The 14,888-nt window shown below is 42.1% G+C and overlaps 1 protein-coding gene across 5 annotated transcripts in view; it reads right to left on the bottom strand.

Moving 5' to 3' along the window:
• The window catches only part of ASAP2 (ArfGAP with SH3 domain, ankyrin repeat and PH domain 2), a 222,061-nt gene that overhangs the window by 135,585 nt on the left and 71,588 nt on the right, over nt 1–14,888 (bottom strand). For 3 of the 5 annotated variants that reach the window (XM_064295011.1, XM_064295012.1, XM_064295014.1), the window contains exons 2-3: nt 10,488–10,574; nt 2,938–3,010 (exon numbers count right to left, since the gene is read on the bottom strand). In XM_064295011.1, the coding sequence (XP_064151081.1) occupies nt 2,938–3,010; nt 10,488–10,574 (160 nt within the window). The remainder of the gene's footprint in view (nt 1–2,937; nt 3,011–10,487; nt 10,575–14,888) is intronic. The other 2 variants (XM_023550578.2, XM_064295013.1) reach the window with 1 other exon arrangement.

Genomic DNA, 14,888 nt, shown 5'->3' with positions numbered 1-14,888 from the left:
ATCAAGTCAATTCCAACTCATAGGGACACTACAGAACAGAGCAGAGCTGGCCCTGTAGAGTTTCCAAGGCTGTAAATCTTTACTGAAGCAGAGTCCCACGTCTTTCTCCCACAGAGTGGGTGGTGGGTTTGAACTGTCGACCTTTTGGTTAGCAGCCACGCACTTTAACTACTGTGCCACTAGGGTTCCCTTCAAATGTTAGGCATTCTTAATGGATCTTCTGATGAGCAGAAATACTTAATTTTGATAAAGTCTAATTTATAAAAAGTTTTTTTTTAAGGTTATTGCTTTCTGTGTCCTAAGAAACCTTTGCCTAACCCAGGACGCAATGATATTCTCCTGTTTTTTCCCTAGACACTTCATAGTTTAGCTTTTATATTTAAATCTATGATTGACTTCAAATTAATTTATGTGTAAGGTTGTGTTTCCATGTGAATATTCAGTTGTTCTAGCACCATTTGTTCAAAAGATTTTCTTTTCCTCACTGAATTGCCTTGACAACCTTGCTGAAAATAAAAAATAAAAACATTTAAATGTAGGTCTATTTCTAGACTCCTTATTCTGTCCACTGATTTTTTTTGTTGACCCCATGCTAGTACCACACTCTTAGTCATCTGGTGCTGCTATAACAGAAATATCACAAGTGGATGGCTTCAACAAAGAGAAGCTTATTTTCTCACAGTAAAGTATGCTAAAAGTCCAAATTCAGGGTGTCAGCTCCAGGAGAAGCCTTTCTCTCTGTTTCGACCTTCTTGTCAATCTTCCCACAGACTAGGAGCTTCTCTGTGCAGGAATCCCAGGTCCAAAGGATGCGCTCTGCTCCTGACACTGCTTTTTTGGTGGTATGAGGTCCCATCCCTCTGCTCACTTCTCTCTTTTATATCTCAAGAGATTACCTCAAAACAAAATCCAATCTTGTAGATTGAGTCCTGCTTCACTAACACAACCGCCACCCATCCTCCCTCATTAACATCATAGAGGCCAGGGTTTACAACACATACCGGAAATAATGGCTGAGCCAAACTGATACACACATTTTTGGGGGCGGACACAATTCAATCCATGACACACACAACCTTTATTACTGTAGCTTTACAAGACTAGAAGTCAGATAGTTTAAGTCCTCCAACTTGTCTTATTTTTTTTCAAGTTTGCTTTGGATATTCTAGGTCTTGCACATTACCATATAAACTTTAGAATCACAATTTCCCCTCCTGGGATTTTGATCGGGATCATGGTAAATCTTGAGATCAATCTGGGGAGAACTGACATCTTAACGATACTGACTCTTCCAATCCACATACAGCACAGACTTCTCATTTAAATAAATATCTCTTATTTAGGTCATCTTTAATTTCCATGAGCAGTGTTTTGTAATTTTCAGAGTAGAGCTCTTACACATCTTTTGTTAAATCTGTTCCTAAATACAACTGGTGAGTCCTGACTGCAGCACCATCTTTGCATCTACTAGACTCTTCACTGCCTTCCCTTGCATGGTCGTTATAGGGAGAGAGGCAAGAACACATGCTGGAGCTCGTGCTCACTACTGCTGTTAACTGAGGGAGGGAGTTAGGTATAGGTAGACACATACTTCCTGACAGTTCCACATTCTTCCTGATATCACAGGCCCATAAGATACTTCCTGTCTTTCTGCTCCAATCGCTGACCTGTAGCTGTTGAGTCAATTCCAACTCATAGCAACCCTAAAGGACAGGGGAGAACTGCCCCATAGGGTTTCCAAGGATGTAAATCCTTATGGAGGCAGACTGCCACATCTTTCTCCAGCGGAGCGACTGGTGGGCTCAAACCATCGACCTTTCGGTTGGCCAGCTGAGTGCTTTAACCGCTGTGCCACCAGGACTTGCTCCAATCACTATTTTCACCAAAAGAAGATGGCACTAGGGTGGGGGGGGGGGCAATGTATAGATATCAAGTGTCCTAACTTCTGCAACAGTAGACCCTGAGTCCCTCCATCAGCCCCACAGCTCCCAGTGCCTCTGCCACCCTTGGCAGTGCTCTCCCGGAAGCTACCTTTTTTCTCTTCAACAAAGCAAACCTGTTTTCAACCTCTCTGAGATTCCTCAAAATTTCTAGTCCCCCAAGGCTTCCACTTTCTTGAATGAGACTACATAGTCATTTACCTCTACTACCTCTACGCATTGCTATCGAGTCAATTCTGACTCATAGCGACCCTACAGGACAGAGTAGAACTGCCCAACGGGGTTTCCAAGGAGCACCTGGTGGATTCTAACTGTCGACCGTTTGGTTAGCAGCAGTAGCACTTAACCACTACACCACCAGGGTTTCCTATAGTCACTTAATGATTTTTAAAAAACATTTTCACTCACTTTGTGGGGGGGAGGGGAGGAAAGACCTGCCACATACACACAGTTTGTCATATTTAAGCCAAAAGTTGCCAGATTTTTCTTGTTTGTTTTGTTTTGTTTTAGCTTAAACATATTCACAAGTCTGGATGGAATATTACTTTGACTAGTTGATAACACTTTTATATTTATTTTTTCCCCAAACTGAACAGGAAAGAATTAGATGGATAAAAGAGAAATGGAATGGACATTCAGATGTGGCTAAGAGCATAAGCCAGATAATAGGAACAAGAATGAGTGTGGCGTCCTTATCAACCAGTTTGACAAAGCAGGTTCATGTGGGGTTGTAGTGGGAACCTCAGCTGTCGTGGGAACCTCAGAACAGGACACACAGTACAGGATAGTGTTGGGGGAGGGCAGAAGAGTTAAGAAGATGGAATCCCATACCAGAACTAAACTACTAGCAAAAAAAAAAATAAAAATCCTAATTCACCTCTATAATTTCCCCAGTAAAAGTAATTTGTTTGATTATTCATTAATGCTTTATCACAATCATGGACTTCATATACAGTGTTTCCCACAAAGAAACCTCTAGGAAAGAATGGGTACTCACCCAGCCCAGAGACGTTTATTGCTTTCACAGACTTCTTCATTTTGTAAAGAACCGTCCGATCCACATCCAAAGCCTGAAATATAGAGAATATATTAATCAAAACGTATGTTAGACCATGACTGCCAGCGAGAGGCCACATGACAACTATTCTGGAAGCCCCCTGCTCAACTTTGCGAGGCTACTGTGGGACAAATCTTCAGTGTGTATGGCAGATGGTAAGCAGAAGTTTTGCAGGTGACCGCTAAACACCATTTCTTCATTTGCCTCATCCACTGAAGCATCTCAACTGCCTCCTGCCAACAGTATCTGCTGAACACTAACCCCTGACAGTGAAATTCGCTAACACTGACATGCTCTACTTCTACCAAGTCTCAGTTCTCCCTCTGTACCAGCAAGACTCCATGATGTGTATGTCTGCCAGGGACAGCCCGTTGTACCTGTGTTCCTTCCTATGACAAACAGAAAGGACTGTAAACAGGAGGAGTGACTATGGTGGTTTGGTGAGACAGGAGGACTATTATAATATTAATATTATAATCATTATGTTATTGCAATTAAATTTCTCTTAAGTCCATGTGTCAGACCAAGACATCTGTAGGAAATCTAATAAGATAATACATGCTAAGGTATGAACGCCATCAAATACTAAAGAGTAAGTGCTGCCATTTTTATCACTGTAGTCTGTATCTACCTAAGAGAGGGTATAGGCATTAGAGAACAGTTCAACCAAGACAAAACTGTAAGAGCCCACATACAGGTAATGCTACAGAGTTTTCATAAATGATACAGGGGTGAAACTTCCTTTCAACAGAATTAAACAACATAGTAGAGAAGAGCAATGGGTGTCAACTTGTAGTTGCTGTGATAGGGGGTGGGTGTAAAGCTGGGTCAGCGATAGCAATCACAGGGTTGCTATAAAGATTATGAAAAACTGCAAAGGAAGCATCTAGCCCAATATCTGGTATACAACAGGCACTCAGTAACAGTAGGTATTATTTATTACCCATTTTGAGTTTTGATTAAATAAATAACTGCAAGGGTCTATCATCTGAAGGAAAGCACAACACCTCAAAGACATAGATTCTGGACTTCCAGCATCCTGAATCACCCCTTGAATCCATCTTCAATAGCAGCATCAAAAGGTCTACTTCCATCCAACACTGACTATTTTATAGGATACTAAAAACAGATGTGATTAGTGCTGACAATTTTAAATAAGAAAAATGTCCACAAGGCAGCAGGCATTTGATAGAGTGATAACTGTATAAATGGACATTATAATAAAAAGCTGTATTTTCCAGCAGGCTGTAGAAAAGGATAGGTAAGAACTGATACTAGACAGTAGGATACTAAAAAAAAAAGTACAATACTAGATAGTCAAAAATTCTTGTAGGGAGTTAACTCATATTTCTGTAGATGGCCACGTCTAATCCATTCTTGACCTTTTCTTGAGATATAAAAGTGGCTTCCAGGGGGCCAGTGCTCCAGTCCATGATCAGACTGAGGATTTGTTCAGGGCTATGGCCGAAACACAATTCCTAAAACTTTACTGATCGAAGGTCAGAGCGCAGCTCTCACATATGCGAGTTCAGTGCACCATCAAAGTTCTGTGAAAGTTTCCAGTCCCCAGGTGAAGAGCCATTATTGGAAAACATTTGATCTAATAACCATCTAGGCTAGTGCTCCGAGAGAATTTGGTCCTGCCCTGTCATCGGAATTAGCTAGAACAGTGTCTGACTTGCATTCAAATAATAAAATCCACTCCTCCTTCTAAACCTTCCCACAGAGCAGCAGAAGACACTGACACCAGCCTGGTTAAGCTCTATGAAAGCATTACAATTCAGTCAGTATTTTTATTAAGAACTCCCTATGTGCAGTAAAACAGTACACAATACGGGGAAAGCCAGCACAACTTGTACAACACAAGGCCATGGAAGCTTCGAGGATAAACCCAAACTCTCTGAGGGACCAAATTACTGGGCTGAGGGCTGTGGGGACCATGGTCTCAGGGAACATCTAGCTCAACTGGCATAACATAGATTATAAAGAAAATGTTCTACATTCTACTTTGGTGAGTAGCATCTAGGGTCTTAAAAGCCTGTGAGCAGCCATCCAGGATACTCCACCGGTCTCACCTTTTCGGGAGCAAGGAAGAATGAAGAAATCTAATGACACAAGGGAGAGATAAGTCCAAAGGACTAATGGACCACATCTACCACAGCTTCCACCAGACTGAATCCAGTACAACTAGATGGTGCCCAGCTACCAGTGACCACTGTGACAAAGATCACAAGACAGGGTCCTGGGCAGAGCCAGAGAAAAATGGAGAACAATACTATAACTCAAAAGAAAGACCACACTTGCTGGCCTGACAGAGACTAGAGAAACCCTGGGAGTATGGCGCCTGGACACCCTTTCAGCTCAGTTATGTCACTCCTGAGGTTCACCCTTCAGCCAAAGTTTGTACAGGCCCATAAAACAAAACGAGAATAAAGGGGCACACCAGCCCAAAGGCAGGGACTAGGAGGCAGGAGGGAACAGCAAAACTGGTTAATAGGGAACCCAAGGTTGAGAAGGGAGAGTATTGACATGTCTTGGGGTTGTTAACCAATGTCATAGAACAATGTGTGTACTGACTGTTTAATGAGAAACTAGATCTGTAAACCTTCAACTAAAGTACAATAAAAAGTGAAAAAAGAAAAAGGAACTCCCTACGTGCTAGAGAGAAACAACCAGTTTAAACAAGAGAATACTCAAGAAAAGCCAAGGGACAGCTCCCAGCCCAGGGAACTGGTAAAGTTCGCTAATGTCCTCAGGATAATGTCTATGCTCTAGCATAGCTTTAAAAATCTTTTTAAGATCTGATCCCTGCTTACTTCTCCAGCCTTATCTCTTGACTTTCTCCTTCCACCTTCACTGTACCCTAAGCTTCAGTCATAACGAACTACTTACAGCACCCTCAACTTACTGCTTCTCTTTGACTTCCAAGAAAGAGTTTCCCTCATTAGAATATCCTCCCCACTTCTTTCTTCTTGACCCATTAACTTCTACTCCAACTTGGCAAACTGCTTTAGAGATATTTCCTTCACCGCGAAGCCTTTTCTGATATCTCCCCTCCTCTCCTCCAGAATGGGTTAGCTACTCTTTCTAGGTTTCCCCACAGCACCTTGCACTGACTCAATATTTCACCTGGTATCTACCATGTGTCAAGTACCAAGCTAGGTATTAGAGATACAATGGTGAACAAAACAAGACAATGCCCATGCCTTCATGGAGTTTATAATTTAACAGAAGATAATTCCCTAAATAAAAACAAAAATTATTAACTTTGATAAAAAAAAGTCCAGGACTTACCGCCTACACTCAATGACCCTTTTACTTGTCTAGCTCTGCCTCCACACTTGAGCTGTCCAACATGGTAGCTACTAGCCACGTTTCTCTACTGAGCACTTGAAATGTGGCTAATGCCACTGTTGAAATGATAATAAGCTGGATAGATTGGGTTAAATATCAATAAAATTAATTTTATGTTTCTTTTTACTTTTAATGTGCTACCCTAAGGGCAAGAACTGATGTCTGTTCATCACTGTAACACCAGTGTTGGGCTCAGACCCTGGCATAGAACAGGACTCGATAAAAACAAACTGAGAGAATGACTAGAAGACTAAAAAACAGGCAGGGGGTATCACCAGTTAACAGTCTTTCAGCTGATCCCAGAGGTAACGGGTAGCTCCTAAAGATTTTTTAGCAGGGGACAGGTAAGAGCTGTACCTAAAGGTTATTCAGGCCACAGTGAGAGTAATGGACCAGGGCAGGCAGGAACTGGATTCAGGGAAAGAGTGACAAAAGATGAGAGAAGCAGCTGGGACCCACAGTTCAGAACCCATTTGGTCGCTTGATGCTGAGCAGCAGGAACATTCTGGAAAAGGCAGTCAGTTCGAGACCAGAGAGATCTGCTTCTGCCTATTTTAAATGGATTTTAGACTCCTGCCTCTGGCACTCCCGTAGATGACAGAGCAATCCAATCTTCTGTCTACAGAAGCTTGGCTTCAATCCTGCTAAGAAAAATGGGGAATGGAGGCAGGGAGTATTGTGGGAGACGGATCACAGACGAAATACACTTTATAACACAGCTGAACTCTGACAAATTCCCTCTCATATTATACTGTGGAACACAGCCCTCCCTGATCTTTTATTGCAATAAATATGCCACTATATGGAATCTTCTAACTTTATTATTAACGTGAAAAGGGCAAGTACTGTTTTCTGAACTCAGAAATGAGTAGATAAACAATAACTGCTCTCTTCTACAGTCTGTTAAGTAGAGACTGGAAATAATGTTGAGGTAGGCAGCAGAGGTAATTTTTAATTAAAAATGCAAGAGGAAAAAGTAATTACCTTACTACTCAGAAACAAGCCCTTCATTATGGTGCATATTTATAATGAAGAATAAACTTGGTCAGGAGAAGTTGGAAAGATTAAGACTGAATGCTAAAAAAAAGTCATCTGTCAATTATATATAAAAACAGCACTAGAATTTTAAAAGAATAATATAATAACAACAAAACTTAAGAGTCTCAAGAAACCAAAGATTTTTACCAATCGGGCTGAGATTTCTAACCAGATTAGGCATTTGCCCTACCCTCTCCCTATATACCTCTACTACTGTTACTGCTGTTAGGTGCTATTGAATCAGTTTCAACTCATAGCGACCCCATGTACAACAGAAAGAAACGCTGCCAGGTCCTGCACCATCCTCACAATCGTTGTTATGCTTGAGCCCACTGTTGTAGCCGCCGCGTCGATCCATCTCGTTGAGGGTCTTCCTCTTTTTAACTGACCCTCTACCAGGCATGATGCTCTTCTCCAAAGACTAATCCCTTCTTCTAACATGTCCAAAGTATGTGAGACAAAGTCTTGCCATCCTCGCTTCTAAGGAGCATTCTGGCTGGACTTCTTCCAGGATGGATTTGTTCATTCTTCTGGCAGTCCATGGTATATTCAATATTCTTTGCCAACAGCATAATTCTACTCCCCTCAAATCTACTCAAGCTTAGGAGAAGGAGAAAAAGCTGCAACTTTCACCAGAACTCACATTTAAAACTATAAACAATGGAAAAAATCTAACAGACCATAAGACCTAAGTAGAAACTATACAACAGCTTAAGTCTGGCCAAACTTCATTAATTCTGAGGAGCCAGGCTGAAGCTGACCTTTAGTTTATAAAACAAGTTTCACAGAGTAAATTTATAACAAAAACAAGGCTGTAAGGATGCGTCTCAAATATTTCAGAGGAAAATAAGCAACCGTTTCAACCACTTTGAAGACATCTCTATAGGAGCCCCCAAACTGCTATATTGACAGCTGGAAGTTTTTATTTATTCATTAAAGCAGCTCTCTTAAGAATTTCTAAGGCTAGTCCAACTATGGCCACTGTTACTGGGGACAGTGTGCAATGTAAGTATCTTAATCATCTACTGCTGCTTTAAGTGAAATACTACAAGTGGATGGCTTTAGTAAACAAATTTATTTGCTCACAGCTTAGGAGGCTATCAGTCCAAATTCGGGGTCTAGCTCTAGTGAAATGCTTTCTCTCTCTGTCAGATCTGGGGGAAGGTCCTTGTCTCTTTCAGCTTGTTTCCTGGTTCCTTGGAAATCTCCATGTGGCTTGGCATCAATCTTCCCTTGTCTCTGCTTTTCTCACTTGCTTGTTTAATCTCTTATATCTCAAAAGAGATTGATTTAAGACACACCCTACACTAATCCTGCCTCATATTAACATAACAAAGAAAACCCATTCCCAAATGGGATTGTAACTATAGGCATAAAAATGAGGATTTACAACACCTATTTTGGGGGGACAAAATTCAATCTGTAACAGTGGGTAAAGGAAAGCCCACCAAAGGGAAGGTGACCACAAAACTCTACACTCTTTTTCAGAACTGTGCTGTGCAATACAGTACCCACTGGCCATATAAATACTTAAAATAAAATTAAACATTTAGTTCTTCATGTCTTGCACCTCCCTAAAGAGCTTCAGCCACCCATAACTGACTGTTTCTGAACATGCCACTCTCTTTCATGTTTATTGTTCTTTGCCCCCAAAGATCCTTGTGTATGCCAAACCCTAAGGCTGTCCTCTGAGCTACTCTTATCACCTAGAAGGTCATCTCCCTCTTTCCACTCAGCATAAATGTCACTTTGTGATACTCCTTTCTCCATCTGGAGAGCTGATTTAGTCTGCCCCCTCTCTTTGTTCCCACAGAACCCTACTGGGACCTCCATCCTGGCATGGAGGTACCCACACCATGATGGTAAGCTGGACCATGGGGGCAAAATCCACGAGCTTTCTGAGGACACGAACCTGGAGCATGGTTGGGAAAACTATGGCCCGCAGGTCAAATCCTGTTCTCCGCCTGTTTTTGTACATCCTACGAGCTAAGATAGGTTTTTATAGATGAACATCTTCAATTACTGTGATGACAGGGGATACTAACTCTGAACCCCAATGCAGAGAAATGTTATCACCCCATTAGTAAATTTAAATTTAAATTTTGTACTCAATTATTATTATTACATCTTGAATTTCATCAATAAAAGAATTTGTGGAAACTTATCTCTTGTTATGTAAGTACCTATATAATTGTCTCAATTTTGCCTCTATTTACCATCTGGCTCTTTCCAGAAAAAATTTGCTGGCCTCTGGTCTAGAGGATCCACATAAAAACAATTTCTCCAACAGTATCAGTGGGCTGGAGCCCTGGTGGCACAGTGGTGAAGAGCTTGGTTGCTAACCAAAAGGCAGTCACTCCTTGGAAACCCTATGGGGCAGTTCTACTGTGTCCTATAGGGTTCTATGAGTTGGAACTGACTCGAGAGCAACAGGTTTGGTTTTTGGTTTGATATCAGTTGGCTCCTGTTCCTCTTGCCCCAGACCTAGAAGCATTAGACAGTGTCAATTTGGTCCCTTGTATCCTAAGGTCTCAATTCAAGCCTGCGAGGATAGGAGGGAACTGACTTCATTCTTGGAACAGCATGCCCCAAGCCTCACCCATTCAGGGCGTCTGGGAATCACATTCCTCTGTCCTGTCCCATCTCATCTTTCTACTTTCCATTTTACTAAAGGCCAGCCTGAGAGGAAGTAACATTTTTGAAAGGCCATAGGCACAAAAAAAAAAACAGATCTGTGCCCAAAGTACAGTTTTGCCAGAACAGAGTTGCACGAGTATTTCGACGACAGCTTTGTCTCATCACACATTTTACCTGTCAAGCAGTGACAGAGAACATTAATGACAGTGTGAAATACTTCCAGAAGCCTTCTGGGAAACACAGAGGCTCACTGTGGCCTGCGGGGTCAGTTTAAAGCCAGAGCAATAATGGACCACCCTCCTTCTGGGAATAAAACAGAGGAACGAAGAACAGGAGGCATCATTAAGAATTAAGATCAAATAAATATCTAAGCCAAATCACAGTTATGTAAAATATGTATTCATAAAAATGAAAGAGAAGGGCATGTTTTGGCATTATCTAATAAAATTGAAGTTACTCACAGTATATACACATTTGCACCAGAAGACACGTACAAGGATGTTCACAGAACTCTTCAAAATAGCTGAACACTGGGAAAACCCAAAAGTCTGTCAACGGTAGAATACATAAACTGTCATACATTCATACAATAGAGTGCTATATAGCAATGGAAACAAACTTTGGCTGCCCGTAACACAAATGAATTTCACAAAAATAATGTTAAGCAAGTTATATGCAGTATAATATCATACAAGTTTCTAAAAATTGGCAAAAAGAAACTATACTGGTAAGAGAGCTATATAAACCAAACCAAACCCAGTGCCGTGGAGTCGATTCCGACTCATAGTGACCCTGTAGGACAGAGTAGAACTGCCCCATAGAGTTTCCAAGGAGTGCCTGGTGGATTCGAACTGCTGACCCTTTGGTTAGCAGCCGTAGCACTTAACCACTACGCCACCAGGGTTTCCAGAGAGCTATATATTGCTGGCAAAACTAAAAATAAAAGCAAGGAGATTATCATCACCCAAGTCAAGATAGTGGCTACCTCTGAAAGAGAGTTATGACAGGGAAAGGGCATGCAAGGATTCCTTTAGAATGCTGACAGTGACTAGGGTGATCAATGCATGGGCGATGGCTTTATAATCATTATTCAAATTATATTTCTTTATGCATGCAGTATTTCTATATACACCATATTTTACGCAAATAACGTGCACATTATACGTGTTTTTGCCAATCGCGCAACCCCCTTCCATATTATTTTCCTAGGTGCACTATGCAGGTTATATGTGTGGGTGCGTTATTTACGTGAAACCTGTGACAGCCAGAACTTGGCAGGACTGTCTTGTTTTTCCGGGTCTCCCAAGTTTTCTGCCTTTGACAGGGTGGAGTCTTACCATTTTTCTATCATTCTCTATTAGTAGAAAATATCTGAGTTTTCCTTCTCTGACAGGTTTCCGCCTTACACAGGTTCCAGCTTTCACAGGTTTTACTTTATATGCATATACGTGCACGTTCCCCTGGGTGGTGCAAATGGTTAAGCACCGGACTGCTAACCGAAAGGCTGGTGGTTCAAACCCACCCAGAGGCACCTCAGAAGATAGGCCTGGCAATCTGCCTCCAAAAGGTCACAGCCCTTGAAAACCCTGTGAAGCAATTCTACTCCACACTCATGGGGTCGCCACGAGTTGGAACTGACTGAAGGGCAACTGACAGCAACATGTGTGTATATGATATATTAATAAGAATAAAATTTAAAGCACTTTTTAGACAAAAGAAATTAAGACCAACTAGGGTTTGGTGGATGGGGGCACTGGGGATTCAGTGACAGAATTCTTATCTTCCATGAGAGACGTGGGTTCAATTCCCAGCCAATGCACCTCTCACGCACAGCCACCACCCATCTGTCAATGGAGGCTTGCTTTTTGCTGCACTGACAAATACATTTCAGTGGAGCTTCCAGAGTAAGACAGGCTAGGGAGAAAGGCCTGACAATCTAATTCCAAAAATCAGCCAATGAAAACCTATGGATCATAACATACCACAGCAATGGCCCAGGACCGGGCAGCATTTCCTTCAGCTGCTGCATGAGGTCACCATGAGTCGGGGTGACTCAACAGCAGCTAACAACAACAGGGTTTGGGGAAAGAGCCAGAAATGTTGTCAAAATGAAAGTAAACTCAACGGATTGATTTCCTAGCCTAGCATCCCTAGTCCTATTCCTAAAACATTATGTCGTTGTTGTTAGGTGCCATCAAGTCAGTTCTGACTCACAGTGACCCTACAGGACAGAGCAGAACTGTCCCATAGGGTTTCCAATGAGTGGCTGGTGGATCTGAACTGCCGACCTTTTGGTTAGCAGCTATAGCTCTTAACCACTACACGGCCAGTGCTCCAAACCATTATAGAGATAACATAAAAACCAATAAGCAAGAGATAGAACTCAGGTCTGCTAACTCTGGTCTGACGCTTTTTCCTTCAGCATCAGCTGCTTCTAAGTAACGCTGTGAAGTAGTTTAGGCAATCTTACCAAATGACTTAATCTGATTTTGCAAATAACTGTTTTTGCTTTTCTCCTAAACGTTGTTTTATTTCTGAGAGCATCTTTGATTCTGCTCCTACTCAGCCTGAACAAGGGGTGGTGGTGGTACAGTGAGCATCTCTTCAGAGAGAGGAAGGACAAGCCTCCTCACCCTCAACGGCCAACTGGACATTCGCCACATCCTCAATCACAGGTGCTTGCAACAGATGCACCAACACTTGCTGGGTGATCCAGCGGGGCAGGGAACAGTCTGCAGCACAGACTCACTTCATGCAAGCTACTCACTTGCTTGCTAGGAAACCATTTATAGAGCAAACCAGGTGCATGCAGCCAAACTCAGCACCCACGCGAGTGTGTACATGAGGTGCAGACGTGTGTCTGTGTATGTGTGTGAGAGTGAGAGGAGAGAGATGGCTGTGAAGATGTTCCACAATGACAGTCACTAATTATTCATGTTCAGGAATGATCACCATATGCATTTACAGGTTTGTTTCCAATTATAACACAGCCTTCTTTTGAGACATTGATTTATTTAGTTTCTACAAACTCTACACGGCCCGCTCACCTCAGTGACATTTTTAAGTACCTTACGCATTTCAAAATACAGTAAAACCTGTGAAAGCCAGAACCCTGTATAAGGTGGAAACCTGTCAGAAAAGGAAAACTCAAATATTTTCCACTAAAAAGAGCAAGAGAAAAGTGGTAAGACTGCATCCTGTCAAAGGTGGAAAACTTGCAAGACCCAGAAAAATAAACCAGGCGTGTCAAGTTCCAGCTCTCAAAGGTTTCACGGTATATTACCTATACAAAATAACTTCTCACAAGAAACAGGAAGAAATAATACTGCTCTGCAAACTAATAAATGAGTGAACAACTATTTATCTGAAAGGCACATGTCAAAATATGCATCCACAATATCAATTAGATAAGGAGGGAAAACGATGATATACCAACATGGATCTGTTTCCTAAATGCTAATTAAATTGGTAAAGGAGGCTAAAATTTGGAGAGGGATTCCAAAAATACGATGCTTCAAAGAATAGTACTCCAAGCACCTCACACACTCACAACTGGAGTATAAACTGGTACAATTTTTCAGGAGGGTCATTTGTCAGTAAGAACACAAACACAAATCTAAATTGGATATACCCTTTGTGATATGATGGGTCACTTTTATATGACCTTTCTCACCATGGTCTTGCAACTTCCACCAAATGACTGGGTGGGACTATGCAAATGAGGTGCTTGTGGCCCATCATGGGATTGGATAGCTTGCTAAAAATGCAAATAAGGTGCATGGCACCCTTATGGGAGGGGGGACCATGCAAATATGGTATATGGATCCCTAACAAGGGGATTGGTCAGTTTTGCCATCCTGCTAGGCTTAAAATGAGCTATCCCAGAGACAGAAAGGGAGGTACCTCACTACCACCAAGAAAGAGCTGGCAGCTCTTTTGCACTGATATCCAGAGAGCTGTAACACCGGCGACAGCACAAGACAATGAGAAGCACGGCAAGTGCAGCAGAAAACTGGCAGCAGCAGAACCAAGAGACAGCAAGGTGGGCTCCCTGGCCCACAGGGCAAGAAAGCTGAGCACTTTCAAACAGGGGGCTTCCTGGAATGGGGTGCCTCTGGGCACTTTCAGGGGAGACAGGCTTGCCAATCCACAGAGTGAGAGAGCTGAGCACCTTCAGGTTGAGGCTTCCTGGCAGAGTGGAGTGCCCCTGGGCACTTACTGGTGGTGCCCCAGCAGGGCAGAGGCCAGGCAAAGCGCCCAAGGGGCCGAGAAGCCAAGGGCCAGAGAGAGGTCTGCCTGTGGGCCTGGCTGAGAAGAGGCTGTCCTGTCTGAACAGCTGTATCCTGAATCATCTCCGATCCTGAATTATAACCTGTTACTTCCCTAATAAATCTCCTATTTGCACGGTCTGTGAGTTCTGTATGGCCATGCAACAAATTATCAAACCCAACAAAGAAGTACAGAATGCCATGGGAAGGATGGCTGGTATCAGAATTGGTAAAAAGGTCGAAGGGCAGAGGTATGTTTGACCTCTGCCTCATAGCACTCAGCCTTGGGCTGTTGATCTTGGTTCTCCTTCCCCCTTGCGAAGTTAGAGGAAGTCAAATGCCCCCACCACACCATTTTTATACCATTTAACCCAGCGTAGCTATTTCTAAGAATTTTTATTAAGAAAATAATCATACAAGTGTACAAATATATATTTGAGTACATCCGGTGGTGTGCTTTTATAATGGTAAAAACCTAGGAACAGTCTAAATTTCATTCAACAGGAGACTAGTTTAACTGTGATGCATCCATATAACAGAATATATATTAACCATTAAAAATGATGATGTAGATATAAATTTGTTACAGAAAGA

This window comes from Loxodonta africana, chromosome 12 (assembly GCF_030014295.1).
Source record: "Loxodonta africana isolate mLoxAfr1 chromosome 12, mLoxAfr1.hap2, whole genome shotgun sequence".
In the NCBI taxonomy this organism is placed as follows: domain Eukaryota; kingdom Metazoa; phylum Chordata; class Mammalia; order Proboscidea; family Elephantidae; genus Loxodonta; species Loxodonta africana.
The sequence above is the reverse complement of the archived record's forward strand: the minus strand, read 5'-3'. Positions and strand labels throughout refer to the sequence as shown.